Consider the following 25,147-nt stretch of genomic DNA (forward strand, 5'->3'; position numbering starts at 1 on the left):
GCGACGGTAGCCTTCAAATGAGAAGCGGGGCAGCCAGCGCCGATTGGGGCGCTGCGCTTCGCAACAGTGACGCATTTCGTGGTGTGTACAACTGTTCGCAGAGTTCTGTCGTGAAGAAGTCACCCGAGTGTGCCACATGAAAAAAAAAGAAGAAATGAACAACACTGCCGTGCAGTACTTTCAATTCGTGACTATCGTAAAAGTTGCGTACGATGCGTATTTGGCAGATATATTTGAAGCCTGCTGAGCCTAGCCCAGTTAGAGCGAGTGTTGTATTAAACATTTTGTGTTGTTGAGTGTAGCATGAAACATTTCCCGTCTTGTTGCGAATGTGTTTAGCTAGCACCTTTATGATTTGTTGAAATAATTCTACCATTGAAATCTGTAGCCAAAATAACCGGCACGAACGGCGCTCACTTTCCGCACTTCCATGGTAATCACTATTATTGACGTCTTCGAGTACAGGTGTAAGCAGAAAGCGAGTTGTTTACTCTGCAATATACCTTTCTGAGTTCCTATATCTTACTTAGAGAATTGTGATAGGCTGTCGATAAAGTTCAATTTTTGTTGAAGTGGGCTCGTTCAGCTAGAGTGGACCGCAGTACGTGAAGTGTGTGTGTGTGTGTGTGTGTGTGTTTGTGTGTGTGTGCTTGTGCGTGTGCGTGCGTGTGTGTGTGTGTGTGTGTGTGTGTGTGTGTGTGTGTGTGTGTGTGTGTGTGTGTGTGTGTGTGTGTGTGTGTGTGTGTGTGTGTGTGTGTGTGTGTGTGTGTGTGTGTGTGTGTGTGTGTGTGTGTGTGTGTGTGTGTGTGTGTGTGTCTTTTCGCTTGTCTTCCTTTCAAAGCGAAGCTACAGAAGCTACGTTCTTTCTAAGGAAGAGAATCGACTCCAAGGCGCTGGAGAATGAAGTGAAAGAAAGCCATGTTGGAACTATGATCCTTCATGAATGTTCTAGTAAGTCCTCAAAATCTGAGCAAGTACATATGAATATAGCTTACAATCCTTAAAACATAAAAACAAATTATGCGGTTTTACTTGCCAAAACCACTTTCTGATTATGAGGCACGCCGTAGTGGAGGACTCCGGAAATTTCGACCACCTGGGGTTCCTTAACGTGCACCTAAATCAAAGTACACGGGTGTTTTCGCATGTCGCCCCCATCGAAATGCGGCCGCCGTGGCCGGGATTTGATCCGCCGACCTCGTGCTCAGCAGCCTAAAGCTTACAACCCTTGACGAAAATTGTTTTTAGATAAAGAGAATTGAATGACCGGCTGAAAACTCGTGAACAGGTTAGATGATGGTTGTCAGCATTACAAGGACGAGAAAGAATGGTTTTGCCATTGTTCAAACATGGTGTTGACTTCAGCAAAGTGCTCACGTGTAGCGGTTCTCTGCGCACTGAAGCGAAATAGTGTTATAGTGAATATGCAGATGGTTTCGTTTATCTGCAGACCCAGGGCTTTCTTCAATGCCCCTCACTGGACAGAACTGGCAAAAACAAGCCGCATACGCCCATGTACGCCGTGGTTGAAGGAGATATGTCCACTTCGCTTTGCTGTTTTGCATAAAGCTACGACGTAGCTGCTCAATAGAGTGTCGGAGACACGAAGCAGCCTAAAACCGGGAATAGGCAATATAAACCTTGTTGCGTCTGAATTCCCAGTAGGTTTCGCTGAATGTTGGGTGCGTCCTGTCAAAGAAAACGTGAAATTTGTATAGCAGAACGTCACACTTAAAAAGAGAAAAAAAACGAAGGGAGGTTTTCATTCCTATATATGCGCTAGATTACATAAGTACAGAAAAGTTGCAGTTTTGCCTACAATGCGCAGTAGTGGCGCGGTAGCAAATCACAGCATTCTGCGCAGTAAATATTGGACTGGTTCATGCTGCATCGATCGTCGTAAATATTCGCAGATGTGCGCAATTTTTCTTCGAGAAAAACGAAAAAAAAATTATTGAGCGAGAACTCTGGAAAAATTGCATTTCGTCCAGATGTGGGAAAGTGTAAGTGGGTAAGTGGGTAAGATCCATTCTTTGGAAACAAAACAGCTCGACGGCGTTTGTGAAGGTAGTGATTCCGGTTGTGATTGTTTTTGTTGTCCTTTATGTATGACACATACCCACAAAGAGGCACTGCTGAAGGTTCGCATTAGAAACCTAATGATAAGCCTTCCTTCACGCCAACCTCTTTATGTTACCTCTGTTAACATTGCTGAAGAAGTGGATAGACACTACGTTCTTTTTTCTTCGTGTACATGCCTAACCTTATTTTTGATTCTATACACTCGCTTCGTTTAACTTATTTTATCTCAGGTCGCAGAACTCTGGCGAAGACTTCGCTTGCTCCGATCAATAAAGTTTATTCATCATGCCCATACCCTGGCTCCGGTTACGACAATTAGTTGCAGAGTCTGGTGATGACAGACAATCACATCAGCCAGCGCTCAGAAGTCCACAGAGCATATTTTTCAGGCACACTATTCTCCGTTGATGCAGAATCGGCGGTGCATGAGCAGTACAGAGGAGGCGGTCAACTGCAAAAACACCCTTCATATATGTCTGCAAATCTGAGTAACTGACACCTCAAACACAACGAAGCTGCATAAGACAGTTCTCACCCCCTCACCTCCCCCCCCCCCCTCCCCCGTTAGTACTATACGGGTGTCATTTACAACTGCACTGTCCAAAATGTGCCCAATACTTTGTAAGTGCTTTAGAATATCCTGCGCAATTCTTTCGCTACACGCGAGTCACTTCAAACGATTTGTTACAACCGGGCTCAGCGCTTCTATAGCCTCCAGTGTGCCCGCCGCATGTTCTTGTTTTCTGCACTGACTCTATCCATGCCGGCCTACAAGGTAGTCCGAGCCGTAGAGTTTTTTACAAAAATTAGTAGAGGAAATTGTGGGGCTGCGATCGCCCAGCTGTGCCATGGGAATGATGGTTAGCATCTAATCTTCGTACCTGTGACTTCGTAAGTTCCCGTGAGGTTATTTCTATGTTTTCAAGCACTAACGGCTTTCGAAACACAGTGCAAGGTGATTAAACGTTGAGCACCTGCGTAATTGTCGCGATTTGTTGCATTTACAAGCGAGAATTTTCTAGAAAACGGACAATTTGCGAAGTCTCGAAACTGTTTGTAGCCACAAAGATGAAGTTGAGGCACATAGATTGTGCCGCTCGTCATTTGTATCTGTCACATAGAGTTTATCAGTTTTCGGAAATTTTCATGGTAACTTTAATTTACATATTCATTGGGCCACAAGGCATAATGAATTTACCGGAGACTGCCCAATCCCCCTAGTGGATATGGGCCACACGTTTAAAGGACAACAACAACCACCTGACGATCACAGCATAACGCTGCATAACGAAGTTGGTGGGAAGCACTGCAAAACGAACCCTTGTGTCTTTAAATGATGATTTATGGATTTTGTTGGCTCAAGGGTCAAATATGGCCAATTGTGCCTTTAAAGATGCCTTTCTCCGAACAACCACGGCTACGCTTACTACTTAGCCAATGATAAGTTTTAGATAAGATTTACTGCAAATATAAAAGCGATGTACTCTCGTGAATAATTAAACTCACGTTGAGCTTCTTAAGGGCTCAAGATTTCAACCATTGGAACAATGGAATAGGCACAGATACTCGTGACCTTTACATTGTTACCTTATCGGCGTGGTTTCGGCATGCAGCATTGCGAACTACAGTTATGCGCATATCTGTTAGCAGTACGCAAATGACGTTGGCGATAAAAGAGTTTCGCTTGATCGTTTGGCCTTGAGCTGGGTATAACGCGAGAGCACGTTTTCGGTAGCCTGGTTCGTGCTGCCGTATCATCTTTTGGACGTTACTACGGCAGTACAGAGCATATACAGTCAAAAGGAATGCTAATCGCTTCGTCACTCCCAATCTTCTAAGTCCCGATTGCGGTTGACCACGACAAATGTTGAGTCGCAGAAGCTCATGAGATCTCCCTTTTAATGGCAGCGGCATGGGAGGCCGAGACATAGGCTGGAACGACGCCGCCGAACTGTTGCAGTGGCCTCTCTTAACCTCCGAGCTTCTGCTCGAGAACCATCAGCTCCTTCTCTTGAGCCTTCGGTGACATTTGGATTTGGCGACAAGGACAAGCGACCGGGCCAACAGGGAGCTTGGTATGACGCGTGGAGACTGCGCCTCTAATCTTCATCCCAGAGAAGACGTAGTTCAACAAACTTTACTCAATGGAGACCGAGAAACATGTCTCGTGATTCTCGTCGACACTTGTTCGGGTGTGTTGGGATGTACCTGATGTCCCAGTCTGCTCTCCTATCGATCTTGTAAAGCGCCATTAGGTTAGTGTAAGCCTCAGTATCAGGTGTATTAGTACTGTGTCTTTTCTGCAAGGTGTTTATGTGATCGGGACACAATGAGGAGGACGTTCTTTCTTTAATCACTGAGCGAGGGAAAATGGATTGCTTTGGGCATCGTTAACGCGATATTTATTCGGTGGCCGGAGCAAAATGGCGCCATACCACAATGAATTGAGAAGCAGGCTATTCTTAAAATAATTGGACCAACCCTGCGAGCAAGGCAGCTTGCTCTGTAAACGCGCGCACACGCACTGTCTGCTTTCACAGGCAGCAAGCAAGCGAGCAAGAGCATATGGAGGGTTGTGTACTCACGCACGGCATCGAAACACAAACATGTTAGCCGTTACTTGCTGCCAGCAATGTTTTCATTCTGATTCCATTATCCGCTTAAAGATACGCGAGGGCCGAGTAAAGAGAAAAAAAGAAGAAAGCCTGCCCTGCTTCGAAGAGAAAGCAGTTTATGCAACAGAATAAATGCATTCCTTGACCGAGCTGATAAATTATTTATGCGCTGACATATAGAAGAGCTTTTTTTTCTGCAACCAACAAAGTACAAAGAGAGCAAAGAAACGGTCAAGCCCTAATGCAAAATATGGAGAGCTGTGTTAAATCAGCACGCTGCTTATTTGTTTTTATTTTCATCTGTTTTTCGTATACTCACTTTATTGTCACCCTCACTGATCATGAAGATACAGAACGCCTTGGGGTAAAGTCAAACGGCCTGGTTCTGGATTCGATTTTTGTTTTACATCGCACGCAAGATGACCAAGTAAAAGCAAAATACAAATATTTGAATAGCAATGGGATGTGGAAGGTGTGAAGGACCTTAAAACACTGGATATGCAAAGCTTATGTAAGCACGCGTGACAAAGTTCAGAACAGTGCGAATCTTCAAAAGCAAAATATAAGAAAAGAATGCGGTAATTGGGAAAAGCAATAAAAAGAAATGCGATTTAATAGAAACGTTGCAATTAACGAGTTTGATATTGAATTTATCGCAGTGCAAGGCGTATTATTGCCTTCTCTTCCCCCTCCTTCCGCTGCGTCCAAAAAAAAAGAAAGACGTAGAGGACTAAAATTTTGCGCTGCAATGAGGTCCCGTATTGTAACGGCTAGCCAGCGATACCAAGTACGTATGACCTTATACAAGGAACGACGGACAGTGAGCTGTACTTCTGGAATCACTGTACAGGCAAGGATGGCCACATCATTTTGTTTAATGCAATTATTGGATTCTCCAAGACAACGTTGTCGGGAAGAGTCAAGTCGCCATCATTCTCTCGTTGTTATTATAATCTTGGTGTATGAAATGTGCACATAGAGCAAAGCAATTCCATTTGTTTTCATTGAGGAACATGGTCTTGACGCGCTGGCTATGTAGGATTCCGTAAATGTGCACAGAAAGTGAGGGAAAGGCGCTAGCATTTCTGCAGTGACACCTTTATTCTACTTTTCTATTGGTGCAATTTCCTAATAAGAAATTAAATATATGTGTGCATAAGTAACAGTTAGGTTGGACAGAAAGTTTGGCAGAAATGATAAGAACTTCTAGAAAATATAACATAATTAACAGGGTCGCCATGGCTGATAAAAATACTGTTCGCGATTGCTGTGTTGAAGAATTAATAATGATGCAGTAGTGTTTCTGAATTTTTATTTCCTTATAGGTTATTTTGTATATTTCACGACCACACTGCAGTATAAATTTGGCGTTAATATTTTTTATGGGTGCAGAGGTCTAAGAAATTCTAAGTCCGTTTCGCCTAAGAAATTCAAGATTTAATGCCTTTTTTAGTGTAATTTTTCGTGCTCGTCTTATTGCCACAGTCTTTTATTGTTGCGAATACTTTGTCTAACAGTGTTAATAATGAATCACAGGCCGCAGAGCCTGTTCATCAAGCTCCTATATATTTATACTTGTTTCCTTAAGTCTGGAAACGGCGGAGTGGGGGGGGGGGGGTGATGTTTTGGCGAAAAACAAAAGGAAATGGTGGTTTTAAGGAGACCCCTTGGGGAAGCCAAGATATTATCAGCACTTTCTGAAATGTTGCTATTATGTTTTAACCGATGCAGTTGTGCCAAAGACACAATACCGTTAGATAAGAAACGTGGCGCGGATCTATAGTGGAACCAGGAGAGCAACGGGCGTTCCGGTAGCAGCGCTCGTAACCAAATTTTCATGGTGCCTGCCACAATATAATGCTTATGCATTGACCCAGTGTACGCATGCGTCATCGTTTTGTGGTGTACGTATACTTATCTAGAGCTTTGTAGTCCAAAAAGCAACTACGGCTATGATGCGCCGAGTTCTGTGGTGTTGGTACGTCAACTAGGCTAGAGACCATTTGAACAAATTTGCTCATTTGGATAATTTGGAGTTACAAGACAATAGCTGAGAAGAATAGAAAAAAAAAGAGCGGCATTCTCATGTCAAGCTTCACACAAGGATCGTACATACTGTCTGTAGGCGGTAACGATTATAGGGGAACCTGTTATCCAATGAAGCAATTATTACAAGCTCACGCTGTACGTGCCTGCCTGTCCTGCGTCTGTACTGCGTGTCCTGCGAATTGTCCTGCGTGTCGGACATTTCCTTCTCAGAATGGCTAAGGTGTTCTGCAGAGCACGAGGATCTGGGCTCGAACCGGAATTCTGGAGTTGTTTTGCAAAAAACAAAAAGAAAAAGAACAAAGCTTTTGTAGGGAAGTGTGGGCGCAATTTAAGGTACCCCCGATACTAAACGTGAACGCGCATCCTGGAACTGCAACGTCTCGCAGCCGCTATATTGCAGTTGTTACCTGGAGTAGATATGAAGAAATTTAGAGCAGCATCCTTGCGGCTACTCTGTTTAACTTATCCTGGAACGAGGAATGCGTAGTGTGAACTAGAAACGAATGATATATACATATATATAAACGAGAAGAAAGGGGGTTAACCGAGGGGCCCGATTTTTTATTAGTGATATCATAAGAAGCCAACGAACACTAACACGAAGGAGAACGTAGGGGAAATTATTTGTGCTTGATAAATGAAATAAAGAAACGATAAATTAATGGAAATGAAAGTGGATGAAGAAACAACTTGCCGCCGGTGGGGAACGGCAAGTTGTTTTTTCATCCACTTTGATCCTCAGGTTTTTTTTCATGGAATATCAGCGTGAAAGAGGTTAGATATGGCTCTAGAATCCCCCTCCACATACATACATACATACATACATACATACATACATACATACATACATACATACATACATACATACATACATACATACATACATACATACATACATACATACATACATACATACATACATACATACATACATACATACATACATACATACACACACACACACACATACATACATACATACATACATACACACACATACATACATACATACATACATACATACATACATACATACATACATACATACATACATACATACATACATACATACATACATACATACATACATACATACATACATACATACATACTGCAAAGTGGGTGGAGGTCCCCCGAATTGCTAATCGCATTAGAGCATGACAAATAGCAATTAGTATTATAATGTCTAAAAGATGAAAGGCTTAGATTTGACGTGCGTATATTCGACTCGGGCTGATGACAGTTAATAATGCAGACTTCTCTTTAGTCTTTGTCACAACGCAGATGTCAGTCACTTTTCCCGCTATCCGGCATTCTACCTGTCCATAATGTCCACCAATGTTAAGTTCGGAGGATTTCAGCAGGCGAGGAATTATAGAAAGTTATATTTTTTGCACGAACTGTTTATGTAAAATTATGGTGTATTTCCTGCACATCTAGATTGTACCTACTCACAAACCGAGTTATCGCGATGCCCGACCACTCGTAACTTTTGCTTGTTGCCGTGAGCTTCGAAACGGGAACCAAATGTGTCAGCGGAGGGTAGCAACTCGGATATCAAGTTATTCGAAAGAAAGATTGTGTTACATTGACAACATTACTAAACAGATAGCACATAGTTGCAAATTATTTATTGCAATGCACATTGAAACCTTTGAGATGACTGGACGTGTCAAGTTTGTAGGTAGACTTTTGTTTGTTCTGCTGTGTATGTGATGTTGTATAACTCTTACTCTCTATATAGATATTTGCTGCGCTTATTAAGCGAATGTTGTTGAAAATATTTCGTCCAGTTCGATGCTGCCCAAAATTTTTTTTTGTTTCTCCGTTCTAAGTACTGTTGCTGACGGTCTTGGATATGAAGCTGCATTACTAGAATTCGCTTTTAGCCATTACTTCCTCCAAAAAGAGCAGACTGATGAGCTACTTCCTCCATCGCATTTGATGACAGAAATAAAGGGTGTTTTCTTTTTTTTCTTTTTAGACAACACAAATTTTTTTTACACAAAGGCTGTAAGCGCAGTGAACGCAGTGTTTTTGCAGAGGAGTTCCTAGGTGAGGCGGACATACTTTGCCGCTAATAACGTGAGCTTCAGAAGAATAGTTAACACCAAAAATGTAAATTAACTATTTTATTAGTGCCTTAGTGGTAACTGTTTAACGGACGAATTTGAAGGCAGCCGCACTTTAATGCACCCTCATTTTGCAAAGATCTTGCAATTTGCAGCTATTTCGAGATATTTAGAATCAAATTTTGACTGCGAATCTACGTAATATCGAAGCCGAGCACTGCGGGAGTGCACAAAAAGGCGGCCCCGCCACCATATCAGGCCGAAACGTCCCACGAAGAATTGCGCAAGGAAGCTTGGAACCGTACATCTCGGTTAGTCGCCGCCGCTGTACTCATACGGCACGCTTTGCCTGGCAAGCATGTGTCGCTGTGTCTAGGGTCAGGATTTGCCGCGGCGTGATATCATTAGAGAGTTATAGCTCAGCGAGCCAGCGGGCCCACGGGCCAGCACAGACGCCACTGCGCTTGTTGCACCGCGCATGCGCACTGGCGTCTACGCTGGCCCGCTGGCTCGCTGAGCTAGTAACTATCCATTAAATCTTCACACCTCACTTTACGGGGCGTTGCTGTCTGACGTGCAGAGGGACGCGCTCACTCTTGATGTTACTTGCGTTGTATTCCAATGGTAGATCCAGATAAAGTATTTCTGCTCTGCATGGAGCAATCCTATTCTAATGGCAGAATGAGAGCGTAAGTTGCTGGTTCCAATGGCAGATTGGAACCAGCCACCGATTCCGGGTCGCTCTGCTGAGCAAAAATATTTGCTCCGCCGAAATCGGCAGATTTCACCGGAAGTACGCGGGAAATATTTCCTTCCCCCGCCTCTGCTTCCTGTCACGGTCGCCTGTTTCCGGTCGCGGGCAGCTACGGACGACATGGAAAACAAGGACGCTACGTCGCGCCGTGCGTTTTTGTTCGTGCTTCTGGATAGTGAGAGCTCCGACTCAGAAACTAAGTTCCAGCTCCAGGGATGATTCTTCCGACACGGGGAAAAAAACAACTAATTCACGGAATGTTGGGATGATACAGATGGTGGTGGTGATGGCGATGATGCCTACCCGATCCACCTCTAGTCTAGCGCCCTCTCACTTAATTTCCTTGTACTAAGTGCCCACGCGTGTAAGTGCATAACAGCTGTGAAAGTGAATAACAGCTGTGTCTTACCAGTACTCACGTACGGGACAGAAACCTGGAGACTTACAAAAAGGGTTCGACCTAAATTGAGGACGACGCAACGAGCTATGGAAAGAAGAATGATGGGTGTAACGTTAAGGGATAAGAAAAGAGCAGAGTGGGTGAGGGAACAAACGTGAGTTAATGACATCTTAGTTGAAATCAAGAAAAAGAAATGAGCATGGGCAGGACATGTAATAAGGAGGGAACATAACCGATGGTCATTAAGGGTTACGGACTGGATTCCAAGGGAAGGGAAGCGTAGCAAGGGGTGGCAGAAAGCTAGGTGGGCGGATGAGATTAAGAAGTTTGCAGGGACGACATGGGCACAATTTGTACATGACCGGGGTAGTAGGAGAAGTATGGGAGAGGCCTTTGCCCTGCAGTGGGCGTAACTAGGATGATGATGATGATGATGAAGTGCCCACGCGGGAGCGCTCGCACTCAATTCCCAGATTCGACGAGATTGATCTCAGTCGAAGCTACGCGCTCCGTTCGTGATCCTGCCGTGCGCTCATGATCTGAAATTGGAATTCAACGTTGGAACTGGCCTTCAATTTCAGTTATGTATATCTCAAATTACGTGCGATTTTTTTTTGCATTTCTAAAGAATGGGTACGTCATAAATTGAGACGCCCTACAAGTATTTCATATACACAATTGGCATCAAGTTAATAAAAAGGTTAATTAACAAATTTTGTTGATTAACCTTTTCAGAGTAACTCAAGCAGCGGAAAAGTATTTCCGCTTTGCCGCAGAGCACGTAGGCGAAGACTACATGCGTTTCATGGTCAAATCCTTTTTATAAAAGAATATATTTTCTAAATAAATGTACAAAGGAAAACACCCTGTATATGTAAAGCCTACTTGTCAGTGGCACATGCCCATTCTTGAAGTTTGACCAAGGTTCAGGGCAGGCCAGAATAAATAATTTTTCGTACACCGTATATATTTGCTGGGCTTTTACCTGGATGTCGTCGACGATATTCATTCGATTGGTTACTGGCTGAAATGATTTTGTTTCTCTGCTTTACTGCTGTTTATTGCAGTCTTATATAGAATTGTATGTTTATCTTTGCAAAGATGCATTGCAGACAGGCGCTTTTAGCTGCTGCTTCCTGCAGAAAAGAACAGACAAAAGAACAGACTGATGAGCTACTTCCTCCATAGCATTCGATGGTAGATGTATATATAGAGCCTATCTCTCAGTGCCACGTATACACTCTTGGGGATCGGCCAAGAACCAGGGCAGGTCGAAATAGATCATTTACTGTGTGTGTCCTTGCAGGGGATTTACGGGGATGTTTTGACGACATGTCCAATTGAGTACTGCATTAATTTTTTTCTCCGTTTTACTGCAGTTACTGACTCTATTCTATAGAGCTGTTTGTGGACCTTTGCGAAGCTTCATTACAAACGATCGCTTTTAGCTACTCTTTCCTCTAAAAAGAACAGGCAAAATAACAGTCTGATGAGCCACTTCCTCCATCGAACTCGATGGTAGATGTATATGTGTCAGTGGCCCATCTACACTAGCTAAGAATAGGTAGGACAGAATCAAAAGAACCAGAATTGGGTGAGAATGAAGAATGAAAACGAGGGAATGATTCAGAAAATAAATAGCAAGGTAAATTGTTTTTATTGTTTTGATAATAATAATAATAATAATAATAATAATAATAATAATAATAATAATAATAATAATAATAATAATAATAATAATATCGTTCATTTATTATCCTCACACTGATGAAGAAAGCTATAGATAAAAGCTCTTCTAGACTTGCCCAGCGGGAACAGCAAAGGCGTTAAGCGTTAGAGAATTGATTCGTAATAACACAGTGGGCAAATAAATGCAAAAACTGCCCTACAGAGAGGGCCTCCATCATCTTAGCAATCACTTCCGGCTTCGTCTGTTGAGGATCACAGTCGGCGTTCTCAGCGCGCCTATTCTCCTGAAGCTCGGGCCACTCTACTTGCGCTTCGTGTCCGGGGGTCTTCAAGACGTGCCCCCAAGCGTGTCAGCGCAAGGATCCACTCGGAAAGCGTTCGTCACATCCAAGACCAAGGTCAGAGGAAGCGCCTGTCATCGCGTCTCACTCCTCAAGCCGTAGCCGCTCCAGTTTCACAACCACATATATATCTGGAACTCTCTACAAACACTCATTTCGCCGACAGGCTGACATCACATGCTCCGCCGAGCACCTCCGAGATTTTCGATTTCGCCGACGACGCGATAAGTGTTTGCCGCTCGTTTCCCGAAGTGCAGCGAACGTCATCGCTCGTGTAGAAGGTTCGTCACAACAGCCTGAGTGGACATAGTGGAACCACTGGTTAAAAAAAAAACAGAAAGAGGAAGTGAATAGATGCAACGGAATCGAGAGGAAATGGTGTTTCCATGAGCATTTCTTAAATTAAAATTGCGTTCCGGGTGCCAGACTCAGAAAAAAAAAGAAAGTACGAAAGGGAGGACGCCATGTAGTCGACAAATAGATTCGTTTCTTTTTTCACAGTGCTTATTGAATAAAACTGGAAGTAGCTGCAGCACAACACTGTCGTAGATGCTGCAGTAAGAAACAAAGCCGAAGGAGAGTGCTGTTCGAACGCATTAAAGTGAAGCTTTATTTGCTTAATTTTTTCACCTAACCTCGTGGGTTTTGTATGACTGCTGCCGCTGCTGGGTTTGTCGTTATCTCGGCGTATATATCTGGGGCTGTAGAGGCGAAGGTGAGATGTGCACCAAATGCAAATACCAGCAAACGGGCTAACTCAGAAATGCTGACCGACAATGTTGTGTCAGTACGGGCACCTTTGTTTTACTTTTAAAAATTCTACATAAAACCTGAACATATAATGTCGCCTCATATGGATATTACTAAAGCATACCGACCTCTTAACAGAATACCGCATTATAGTCAACAGTTTCTTTGTTTACTTGATTTTCATTCATTTTGGCCACTCAGTATATGCCACTAGGCCCATTTTTGACCAATTCTTCAGAATGGCTATATACCACAGTGACACAACTTGCACATAATCCTTAATTGTAGCTGGGCATGTGTCGTACTTCCCTGAGTATAGACCTGTGGTCGCCATTCTTCCCTCGTCAAACATCACACGTCACCTTCGTCTTCTTGACGTCGCTGCCATATACGTCACAATATGCAGCTCTCTGATTTGGCGTTTTCATTTGGGCATAGCTTGTGAGCGGTAGTGCATAAACATGAAACGTGCATGATAATACATTTGTGAACATTGCTTCGAAGAAACACAATAACAGCATGACATTTCACGCTAAATTGGATGAACACAATCATATGCATTGCCGTTAGTTGTACTGCATTTAAATAACAGCTGCACTAAAGCTTCGTTTCACATAAATGGCAACGTGTTCGTTGGATCTCCATAATTTTTTTATAATACGATAACAACCTGGAACAGGGGAATGTGCCGACGATGTCGCGTGCAAGAGTGGTGAATAGAAATCGTGAATACAAGGTGCAATCCGGAATAGATATCAGGCAACCACACTGTGATAGTCATTTTGCTGGTTTTGACAAGGGCTTTGCCAAGCGCCCATGTCCCGTGCATTGGGGGCACGTTAAAGATGCCCTGGTGGTCAAAATTAATGCGGAGCCCCCACCACGGTGTGCCTCGCAATCGAACGGTGGTTCTGGCACGTAAAGCCCCCGAATTCATTCAGTCCTTTGCCTTGTTTAGAAGCCATCGTCTCAAGCACTTTTCCACGTGACCAGTATGGTTTCGTGCGCTGTATGACAGGCACTACGCATGCCACAAATGCCTAACTGGTGGCAGTGCCACTTAGATTCTGTCGGGTTCCTGCTGACGCAGTGCCGGTGTTACTAGATTGAATCACTTTCCCAAGTATGATAGATAAACAGAAATTTACGAAGAGGTGGAGACTGTAACTGAAAAAAAAATTACGGTGGCCCAACGCAAATCTTAGAATATATGTGAAGCTGAGATTTCGTGAAGCGGTTATTGAAATGCTATAGATTTGCCCAATTAATTCCTGCGTCTTTGGCGTAGCGGAAACATGCGCGCACATGTGCTCTCGCGCACCTCTCCTTCGCAATGTGACAAATGCGTTGATCATCCCAAAGATATAGTTGGCGTTGGTACGGTGAAGTTCTAGTGCGATTGTGGCCTAATGGTTCGAGCATAGGGCTGCCCTGCCACGTGACGGAGTTTCGATCCCTTCAGAGGACATGGAATTCAATTTTTAAAGTGTGATCTATTGGGTAAGACAGCAGCCGCAGCACGTAGCCACGGCCGGGAAAGTTCTGGAGAAAGCTTTACCTTAAAATAAAATAACCGAGATCAGAAATTCATCCGGTTTTAAACTAATATACTGCCATAGCAGCAGATACTAACAGTGGACATGACCACTTCCTTAAGAACAACTTCTCTGCGGTGCACACAATATTTTTTTCTTCCTCTACAGCTGCTGCCACCTCTGATAATACTTCCCAAGACGCCAGTACTTTCAAGAGTCTGAGCGCCACACTGAAAATTGCCGAGCGTGGAAGCTGAGCTACACCTCAGTGGTTAGCACGTCCAGCTTCCGTCTGCAAACTGTCGCAGCGGTGCGAGTTCGGCTGCCAATGGATGTGGTAACCTTCCAATACTTCTTGTCATGTCGTAATGATCGATCCGAGGTGGCTCTAATTGACATAGGCTCAATGGGAAAGAGCATACACCTACAGCGAAACCATCTTCGAGCTATTATAGCTGCTGTCGCAGTAGAAAGGCGAGAGATGCCTTAGTGGAAGGCTTTGGATTAATTTTGATCGCCTGGCGCTCTTTACCATGCATTCAGTTCTCGATACACGAACATTCCTGAATTAATGTCCACATAAGAGAATACGCCCACGGTGGCTGAGAATCACGGCCGCTAAGTCGGGCTCAGTTGCAAGACGCCAAAGCCACCGAACCATCACTGGACTTTAAACCCTGTGCGAGGCGAACGAAACGGAAAGGAGACATCGTCCCGTGCCCTTAAAGGAGAATACATGCATGCATGAATAAAGCCTTATTTGGCAGTTTAAACGTGCTCTCACGCGTTGTCTTCGGCACAGCGTAACTAAAGGCGCCTTCCTTATAACGGGCTAGCTTGCAGCATCCATTATTACAGGGAAGTGGGAGGGGAGGTTCGTTGTGCGCAAAGGTTTGTGCTACATGTTCTATCTTGCTCTGATGAGGGAATCACCACCAAAGGACAGTTTTTGCCACGTCGCGTAAAAGAGGGGAATCAGGATTTTGTTATTTGCGATTGTGCCGATAGATGGAGACACAAGTTCTGTAGGTGGTGTGGCTGTATGGTGTATGGGGTGTAGCTGTATGGTGTATGTAGCTCGCGGCAAAGCTGCGCCACTCAGAGAAAAGACCAGGTGACGTTGAGCGAAGGGGGAAGGAGAAACGAAGCGAAGCGTCGCGGAGGAGGGAGGTAGGCGGAGGCGCTCTGGGCTGACTTCCTCTGGCAGTAGTTGCTCGAGGTTTTGTTTGCGACCCGGACGTACCGGGTTTGCCTCGCGATAACATCATCCTCGCGCGCCGTACGCTGTGTGTGCGAGTGAAAGCGTGCGATAGTGAACCAAAGATGGCGGCTCAATCTCGCGTGCGTAAGGGGGGTAAGCAGGGAGGAAGCGTGTCGTCTTCCGTCGCGTGCATGACACCAGGGGAGGGGATGGAGGAGGGCGTTGTACTTCGGTCACGTAAGCGATCTGCTTTGAAGGCACAGTCCAGGTGGACTGATGGCTCGTAGGTTTGTGTGCGGTCGGTTCTTGCCGCTCAGTTTGCGTTCAGGTGATAGACAGCACGAAGATCACTTCGCTCGCTGCCGCTGCCGCGATTCCTCACGTCAGTGTTTCGACAGCGAGTGTCCATGGTCATGGAGTGTGATGTGTTCATGTTTGCCTGTGCGCGCTGACAACATGCCTGTTAATTTAATTAGGAAGCGAATGTTTACAAGGGAGCGTTCTACTCCCTCTCTTGAATACTATCTGCGATGCGGACAGTGTAGACGTCTAGGCACACCGAGGGCCGATAGCTTCGTGTGCGCTATAGCACAACTACCCTTGCGCCTCAGCCGCTGTCACGAAGTGAAATGTTATTGCAACTTTTAAAGATGGGCATCGACCCTGAGTAAAACTATACTTATTATTATTCTATACATATAATGATTGTTCGTGCCAGGTTTCTTCATTTCTCGAAGCGAGTAAACACAACTGGATTCCCAGTATCAACCACGCGATGAAAACACAACACCACTGCGAGATCGCGAACCCATATCAACCGCGTGGGACTCAGATAATTACACACCTCTTAAGAGCCTTCTTAGGATGGCACAGGTAGCTGCGAGATCACCTCGAAATGTCCCGCGGAACACGTTATTCCTCGTTGGAGGACACGTAGACCCACGCTAAAGCTCATAAGATTGCCCTTGCTCACAAAGTGTCACCTCGATGCTTCACCTTAGATAGCTATAAGTGGAAAAGCGCTCAAGTCGGATCCTACAGTAGTCGGAGTGTTTTTAGTGATTGCTTTTTAGAAATTAAGGAAAGTGTGGGCAAGTTATGGCACCATGTAAGTAAGGGATGAGAGAACAGGAGGCTGTTTACTGTGCGGGATGGTCAAAATTTAGTATAGGGCTAAAAACACCGTGAGATACAGAATGCGACGACAAAGAGCATCTCTGTTCGCTTATCTTATCTCTCGTCAGCATCTAGGCGTTACAGACCAACTAGCACAAACTGCTGCCTTGAAAATACCGTGTAGTTAGATGAAAGCTTTAGGCTGATCTGGGGGGGGGGGGGGAGTTTTTTTTTAAAATGATGATATTGCTTCAGTGTTTTCTGGTCCCTTACCCTGAAGCAAGCATTGAGAAGGTGTACCTGCGTTGTGACGTGCAGGTACGTTGCCATCGTGCACCCGATGCGGGCCCACCTGCTCTGCTGTCGCAAGCGGGTTAGACTGGTCATCGGCGCGCTGTGGCCTCTGTCGGCACTGCTGGCGGCGCCAAACCTCGTCTACCACGAGATACACGGCGTCAGACCTGGGTTTGCACCGTGTGTCATGCACTTCCCCTCCTTCGAAGCGTTCGTGTTGTTCAAGTACGCCGAGTTCCTACTCTTCTACCTTCTGCCACTCGTGATTCAGGTGAGAGCTCTTTTGAGCAGTGGCCAACGTATGACACTCTTCGGAAGCTTTCAACACACTGTGTGCGTCAACCAACGCAGCGTACTCGCTGTAGTGTGATAATGCGCACAATCACGGGCGCGACTTCAGCTGCAGGAAATATTTGGCTCGGGATATTTTTTTTTCTGTTTTGTTAAGTATGAGCGCTCGTTCAAAGTTGTGAAATGCAAACAGGTGTTGCGGTCTAATCTCCCACAGCCTTTGAACCCCGGGCGTGATGTACTGTGCGCACAGGTGATTAAGGTAGCGTTAACATTGCAAATTAAGGTGAAATGAAGGGTTTAGGTTCTTTAGCGTAGCGAATGCTATATACAGGGTGTACCAGCAAACTTCAGCCAGAGTTTCAAAATATACCAATGCCACGTAGCTGGACAGAACAAAGGTAATGTTGTTTGCCGTCGCTTGGAGATGCTGAAATAACTTTTTAATATTTTTTTCATAGGTGGTCTTATTTAGTTAATCAACTTCTCAAATCTTATTAGATGAAAAGTGTCAATGAGAAATTTGAGAGCGACATAAAAAACTTCCGATGCAGCTTTCTGTTGCTCAATACGTGCGACATAAAAGTGTTTTTCTGAGTGCGAAGAAGCCAGCGAATACATGCAAAGTGCCTCGAGTGGCCTGTCGCGCGACAATTTTGCGTGCACTTGCGGGTTTCTTTCACGCCCAGAAAAACTTTTATGTAGCCCGTATTGTGCAGCAGAAAGCTGTGTCGGGAGATTTTTATGTCGCTCTGAAATTTCTCATTGACACTTTTCATCTAATAAGATTTGAGAAGTTGATCATTTAATTAAGACCAGTTATCTAATTAGGCAGAATGAAAAAGATAATTTGAGTATCTCCAAGCGATGGCAAGCAACATTACCTTCGTATTGTCCAGTTATAGGGCACTTGCTATTTTTAATCTCTGGCTAAAATTCCCTGGGACGCATTGTATAAGCACCTCAACAGCTATGTTCATTTAGCCAACAATGAAATGCGATAACTATAAGGAATAAGTGTTTGCTATTCCACAAATGGAGTGATTGAGACAGCCAAGTCCGCGTTACAAAGTGGTCTTGCAGCAAGCTGACAACTGATTAATCAATATAGTTCATCTCAGTTGGGCTGTAGCGCATAAATTCGCCCATTGCCGCATGTGGAAATGATTACGCTACATTCTGATCAACTGTACGGAGCAACATTACGTCGCTTTAATGTCCTGTGTGTATCACTACCTATGCGTAACGGGCGGAAAAGTCGCACAAGTTTGAATTCACGTGTTTTAAGTTTAAAGAAAAAAAGAAACATTTATGAAGTCATTAACAAACGTACAAAACAAGATACAGGACACGAAGGCCTTGGTGTATCATAGTAACACTTGTGGAGTGAATTGTAATAATACACTCGATGAAGACTACCCCGGAAAAGCGGAAAGCAAGGTGATATCAAAGAACGTTAGCTGCAGGCACATCAGGAATGGTAGCGGTGCTTTTCTAGGAAGTCAATGATTAGTCGAGCGGTTGTCGATGCGGAAGTTTTCGGTTCACATGCTCTCTTTGGCCCCCAAGTGTGCCGCTGCGGATTACAAACGTATTACTAGTAGTAGTCAAGTACACTATTGATATCATTGCACGCTGTCTGCATGACATATTTAACATTTGTTTATTATCTCGCGTTTTTCCACGTAACGTGCAATCGGCTAGGATTTTTATAATTTATAAAAAGGGGAACAAGCATTATATGTACAATTATCGGCCCATTTCTATTCTGCCTGTGTTCGCTAAAGGCACTCAAAAAATGATAAATGGTAGTCCTTAGTTCATGACATGTTTTTCTGACCATCACCAAATACTAACTTCGTTACAGTGTGATTTCCGCCCAAGCATGTCGACTGAAGTAGTACAACTTACTCCGAAGGAAATTACACTAGAAAAAATTGAAGATAAAAATATGGTTCTGGGAGTTTTCCTACACTTACTAAAGCTTTCGATCTCATCAATCCTCACACCTTTATTCAGACACTTGAGCACTACAGTTACCGTGGGCAAGTATTGTCTTTGTTCTCTTCATACTTACCACATCGCACACAATTCGTTGACATTAACTGACATCATTGTTTAGTAAAACCGCTAACTTCACGTGTTCCTCAAGGGAGTGTTTTGGGCTCTTTCTTTTTCACACTATACATTAATGAACTTGTGAATATTGATAATGCATAAATGTACGTCATATAGGCCGACGACGCGGGTTTATTCTTTTCAGGGGTTTCAAGTGGCGTGTTGGATGAAAGAACCAATAAGGCTTTAGCAATAATTATTAGCTAGGCTCTTGAAAACGATTTACATATCAATGTTCAAAAGACTAAAGCTGTAATATTTTACCCGCGTCAAGAATGTTTACATCTTGCGCCTCTCCTGATAGCTGAAACTCAAGTACAAGTTTTTCGCTCATTTAAAACGTTAGAAATCCACTTTCTCATACGACTGGCTTGTGCCGTCACTGCTCATCTTTTCAAGTGCTTTTAAATATCTTTTTATATAATTCTTTATATTACTCGATAATGAGTTATGGAGCTCTAGTCTGCTCCACGACAACGCTCGAAAACATAAATAGACGACTTCGGCTACAAAAACGAGCCGCTCGTATGGCCTGAAAAGTTTCTTCTGCTTCACACACTGCGGAATTATTTAATAAATTCAGCATTATCAGCGTGAAATCATCGTATCCGCACTGACTTGCTCTACATTACAGATCTGACGCATGTAGGCATACCAATACATTATACAGTTTGGCGGGACTTCAAGAAAATCATCCTTTATGCAATACACGTATACCTGAAGAGTGCAAAATTGAAACATGCCGCACGAATGATGGAAAAAAAGTTAAACTTTCGCTTTCCATCTTCACTAAACGAAGTGTCAAGAGATAAGACTGATATTACCGAAATAATGTACAAAATTTTGAGCACAACATACTTGTGATTCTCACAGGACTCCGTAAGCTTTAGAGTTCATGCAATCTTGAATCTGGACAAGGGACTTTCTTTTTCTTTTTTGCTTTGCCTATAACCCATATCTTTGTGTATCCTATATATATCGAGAGCTATTAACTCTGTATTATAACTTCATTAGTAAACTTATTCTTGCTTTTTATATATTCGTTTCAAAGTGATATTTGTCATTCCATACATTATTCTACATGGTTTTCTTAATTGTTGTGCTAAACAAACATAATTATTTGCTATGTTTACTGTGAATACATACGTACTACAAATCACGCACTACAAATCTGCAACCTGTTTAGTTAGACCAAGCTTTTCTCACTCTATGCCATCTCTAGGAGGCACGGACGCAGTAAAGCCTGTTGAAGGCTTTTTGTCCGCGCTCCTAAACATCCTGTGCTTGAATAAAATTTGTATGTTTGCTTGGTGGCTTTATCATTATTTGAAAGTGCTAGCCGTTTGTTCTCTGCAAATAAAACGTTCCCGTTCGCTATATCAGAGAGTGTTATCGACAAAGACAAGATTATGAAATTCTTCTGTTCAGCGCTATGATAAGCCTCCTGATGTGATGAATACTTATTTTGGCCATGAGAGGTTCGCTATCGGAGAGTTTTTCCGAGTTCAGCTATGGGCAAACTTTCTTTTGTTAACTGTGACGGTCTGGTATGCATTTGTGGAGTGAACAATAACGTCATCACCCTGATTCCTTTTACAGTGCGTGTTGTACACCATCGTGGGCCTACGGCTGTTCAGCGCGGAGTCGTTCCGCTCAATGGCACCGGCCGTTGGTCGTGAGAAGTACGCGCGGTCGGTCAAGGCCCGTCGCGGTGTCATCAAGATGTTGGTGGCCGGAGTGGCCGTGTACTTCATCAGCTTTTCGCCTCATCAGGTGCGTCACACAAGATTAGCGTTTATGAAGTGAAGTTCCAGTTATCTTCAGAGGTACATCAGATAGATAACTCGTAGAGGCCAGCCAGCGCTGACTCGTACAAGGCGGGACCATTTATAAGCGATATATATATATATATATATATATATATATATATATATATATATATATATATATATATATATATATATAAAGAGAATGAAAAGACAGCAAGTTCAACCAGACGCACGTCTGGCATGCTACCCTACGCAGGGGGAGGGAAGTTATGAGATGAAGAACAATAAGAAAGAAAGCACAGTGAATCTATACTGTCTCACATAAAACCGAGAGCAAGAAACTACGTTCATATTGAAGCAAACTACGACTACAACGATGCTGGATCTCTAGTATGTATTTCGGCACGGTGGAAGAATTCGGTAAGCAAAGCTATTAACTGGAGCAGCAGGGTAGTAGTCATAATATCAGCTTATATGTTCTGTTAAATCTCAGACAAATAAAGGAAGTACTTATTTAAGAAATTTGCTAACTTGTAGGTTATCAGCTTCTGTTGCGCGCTGTCTTGCTGAGTGTTCGCAACTTTACCAGGAGCAAGAGACCTTTCGCAGTGGTCAAAACAGTTTATTAACTTTATTTATTTTATTTGTAAAATATCTAACAAGGCCCCTACATGGGGCATTGAGTAAGGGGGCCATAGAAGCAAGTAAGCACGTAAAAGTGGCAATCTCATGACAATACGTATGTAGAGAGAAAAAGAAGACATCGGCTGGGTGCATAGCCTAAAGATTACAGAAACACGTTAGAGACATAAAAGTGTGTATCAGAACAATAAAAAAAACTTCATAAGTTTCTAACAAACGTATTAGAGTGCAAGAAAAAGGTGCGAAAAATAAAACCAAACATTGGGTATGATAACATTCGTTAACAAGGATTAAGCGAGTTGAGTGAGTGCCTGAATTTTTCACGGTCAGTTTCTGCAACCATGTTATCGGGGAGGATGTTCCAGAGACGAACGGCACAAGGAACTGCTGACGCGTTAAATGCTTCGGTTTCACCGTAAATGCGCGTAAAGCTAAGATGGGTGTATAATCTGTGCCGCGTGTGCGATGATGTTTTCAGGCGTAGGGTGCGTTTGTTAAGGTGGTGGGCGTACTTATGAAATAACGACAAAGGAGCTATCTCGCGACGATTACTTAGCAGCTGAAGTGAAAGGTGAAGCTCTATTTGAGTTACGCAAGAATGGTAGTCATGATTCCGTGATATGAAACGTGAAAGGCGAGAAAGCATCTCTTCTCTGGGCAGAAAGTGCTGGGACTCTGGTAGTGGCCCAACCAACAGAGATGGGCTCTCAGCTGTACGAGAGTTTGTCGTAGACAGCGAATTGATCAATTTCTTGTGAACGGTAGTTAATGCACCCTTTTATTTTCCTCTGTGTTGGGATAACACGTACAGGCTCGCGTTATCCTTGCAGGATAATAACTTCTTTTTTCTATTTTTTCTTTGTGATATATGGTCTTTTAGTACTTTGCCTTTCAGTTTGAACGTGACAGCACTTTGCACAATTATTATCTTTTTTTTTCATTGTTGTTCTTTTCTATTCCTATGATTGCGAGATAGCCAGCGCTACTTGTGGCCAAACTATTTACCTCCGAAACATTAACGCCTTTGTGCAGGTCTTGCTTCTCTACAACACGCTTTCAAGTCAACGTTTCGAAGAGACCTGGACGTACCTAATCATCGTCAACATGATGGCCTACACGTCGTCAGCTTGCAACCCGCTGCTCTACAGCGTGTTCAGCCACAAGTTCCGCTCCAAGTTCCTCGCCATCCTAGGAATGCACAGGAGACGAGTTGTCCGAGGATCGGGGATGGCGTCGTCCAACAAGAAAAGCGACGCCAGGCGCTGGTCCTCGTCGCCCATCACACGTGGAGGCGTCGGCGGCCAGTCCTGCAAGACATCGCTTACGCAGGTGTGACGTCTGCGCAGTTCGGTCCTCAAGAGGCCGACGTGGGTGTGACGAAACACGGTGGCGTCATGGGCGTGGCCACCAATAAACGGCTGCGGCGGAATGAACTGGGACTGAATCTGCCGAGGTTATACATCGGTGCACAGATTTTGAGACCTAACTTTGGGAGATATCGCGGAGGCAGGCTGGGTGGCGATGTGAAGATGTAGTGCGCACGCTCTGTGTCGACGGGGCGTTCCCTCCAAGCGACGTCGACAAGCTACACAAGGAACGAAGTTATCAGGAATTGTCGAACAAAGAAACTCATTAGAGCCACCATTTCGACAAGGATGACTGTCTTTGCCAGAGCAGCAACTGGTTGCCTACCTGAAATAGACGACATTCCTTGTCGAAACGGGGAGTCTAATGGCGTTCTCTGTTCGGCCAATGTCAATCAGTGCAAGCATTCATCTGTCTGTGAGCTCTTATCTTACAATGAAGAAAGTGTTTTGTTTTCTTTTTGACCGGTTGTATAGGAGCCAGCAATTCATTTTCAGGACAGAGAGAAGACCTTTGCAGCTCAAGTTTAGTGAGTCACGTATGTTTGGCGTTTGACAAAGCCCGGTGTGAGATCAACGCTGCACTTGCGTTGAAGAGTGTATTGCGGGAAAGTCTGTGTGAAGGTGATGTTGAACACAAAACAGCCTATTTTCGATCGTCGGAGGTATCATAATACCTTCGATGCATTACATGCCAGCGAAAGCGTCAATTTAATAAATTTGTGCATACTGATGGGCATGGGTACAGTTTGAATATTTACGTCGACGTTGTTTCTGTGGCTCACAAATAAAAGAAAAAGTGAAAAAGAAAATTAGTTTTCAAAGGAACTTCCCGTTTGCGTGCGTTTTAAAGTGGAAAGCATGTTTAACTTTTATGTGAATGTGAGTGTAGTGTTCATCATTGTAAAGCATTAAATTACTCTCGCATCGTGCCACAGACATGTGTGCTTTCTCTACTGTGTTATATGTGCTCTTAACTGTATCTCATTACTTGCAGTACTCGTTTTTAACAATGTTATCTTCGCATTTACCGCAATAATACTCGCAGGCATAGCCACTTATGTCAGCTGAAGTATATGTTCTAATAAAAATGTACTTATTTCTTTACTCCCTCACTGTCTGTGCTTCATCCAGAAAACTAGATATTTCATACTGCACAACGATTGCCGCGGCAGTTCTCCCACATAATAACAGCGTGCATCTATAAAATAACTCCTCGATACGTCGACATGTATCTGTATTGCTTAAACGTACCTACTCCAGTAAACTTGATATAAATGGAACGATAGAGTTCATTAGGGCACACTTGGTACTTTTTAAAGGATATCCAGAGACTGTCTGCCAGGTGGGTAAAGCCAAACGCTCATTCGCTCCAACAAATTGAATTTTTCAGCCACTAGAATCACCAAAAGGATAGCTAACAAGACTAATTACTAACACCTTGTGCTCTCACCTACTTCGAGAAGCAAAAAATCTGCCAAATTTCCTTAGTCGCGTTCGCTCGGACGAGGAGACCATCGGAGCACCTGCATTTCATGTTTCACGTGGTACATTAGCGCTTGTGCTACTTCTAAAGCAGGTGAAGGAGTGTATAACGCCGTTGCGATTCTCGCCTCAATCCTACATTGCTGGGTTAGTGTAATGCCAATGAAATGCCGGTTCAAAGCTTATTCCGTAACGTATTTTAAAGCCAACACTTTTTTGCACCTCTCCCCCTCCACCCCCCCCCCCCCATCCGTTCCCCTAAACCGGGGGATGGTGGGATTAGTGCAAGTACATATGTTTCTCGCCGAACAGACGACTTATATTGCACAGAATTTTCTTCCACAATGCAGCGCCAGTGAGCACACATTTGGGCGCTAAAATGTTAAACTATTCCAATTTTTTCTAGTCAAATTCTGTAATCAGCATTCCGCGATTGGTCAAAAACGTTTTCGGACCACCTCCATTTCACCTGTCTGTCAAGCGACGTCACGAAAACCGCGACGGCTCCGCATCTCATATGACGTGTACACACGGATTATGCATGATTTGACCAAACAAAAGAAAAATAGTTATTTCTGAT

At 43.7% G+C, this 25,147-nt stretch overlaps 1 protein-coding gene across 5 annotated transcripts in view; it reads left to right on the forward strand.

Moving 5' to 3' along the window:
* The window catches only part of LOC135897041 (neuropeptide receptor 15-like), a 142,549-nt gene extending 118,443 nt beyond the window's left edge, over positions 1 to 24,106 (forward strand). For all 5 annotated transcript variants that reach the window (XM_070531787.1, XM_070531788.1, XM_070531786.1 and 2 more), the window contains 3 exons: positions 16,923 to 17,169; positions 20,907 to 21,080; positions 22,751 to 24,106. In XM_070531787.1, the coding sequence (XP_070387888.1) occupies positions 16,923 to 17,169; positions 20,907 to 21,080; positions 22,751 to 23,053 (724 nt within the window). In that variant the 3' untranslated portion in view covers positions 23,054 to 24,106. The remainder of the gene's footprint in view (positions 1 to 16,922; positions 17,170 to 20,906; positions 21,081 to 22,750) is intronic.
* Positions 24,107 to 25,147: the final 1,041 nt, after the last annotated feature.

This window comes from Dermacentor albipictus, chromosome 1 (assembly GCF_038994185.2).
Source record: "Dermacentor albipictus isolate Rhodes 1998 colony chromosome 1, USDA_Dalb.pri_finalv2, whole genome shotgun sequence".
In the NCBI taxonomy this organism is placed as follows: domain Eukaryota; kingdom Metazoa; phylum Arthropoda; class Arachnida; order Ixodida; family Ixodidae; genus Dermacentor; species Dermacentor albipictus.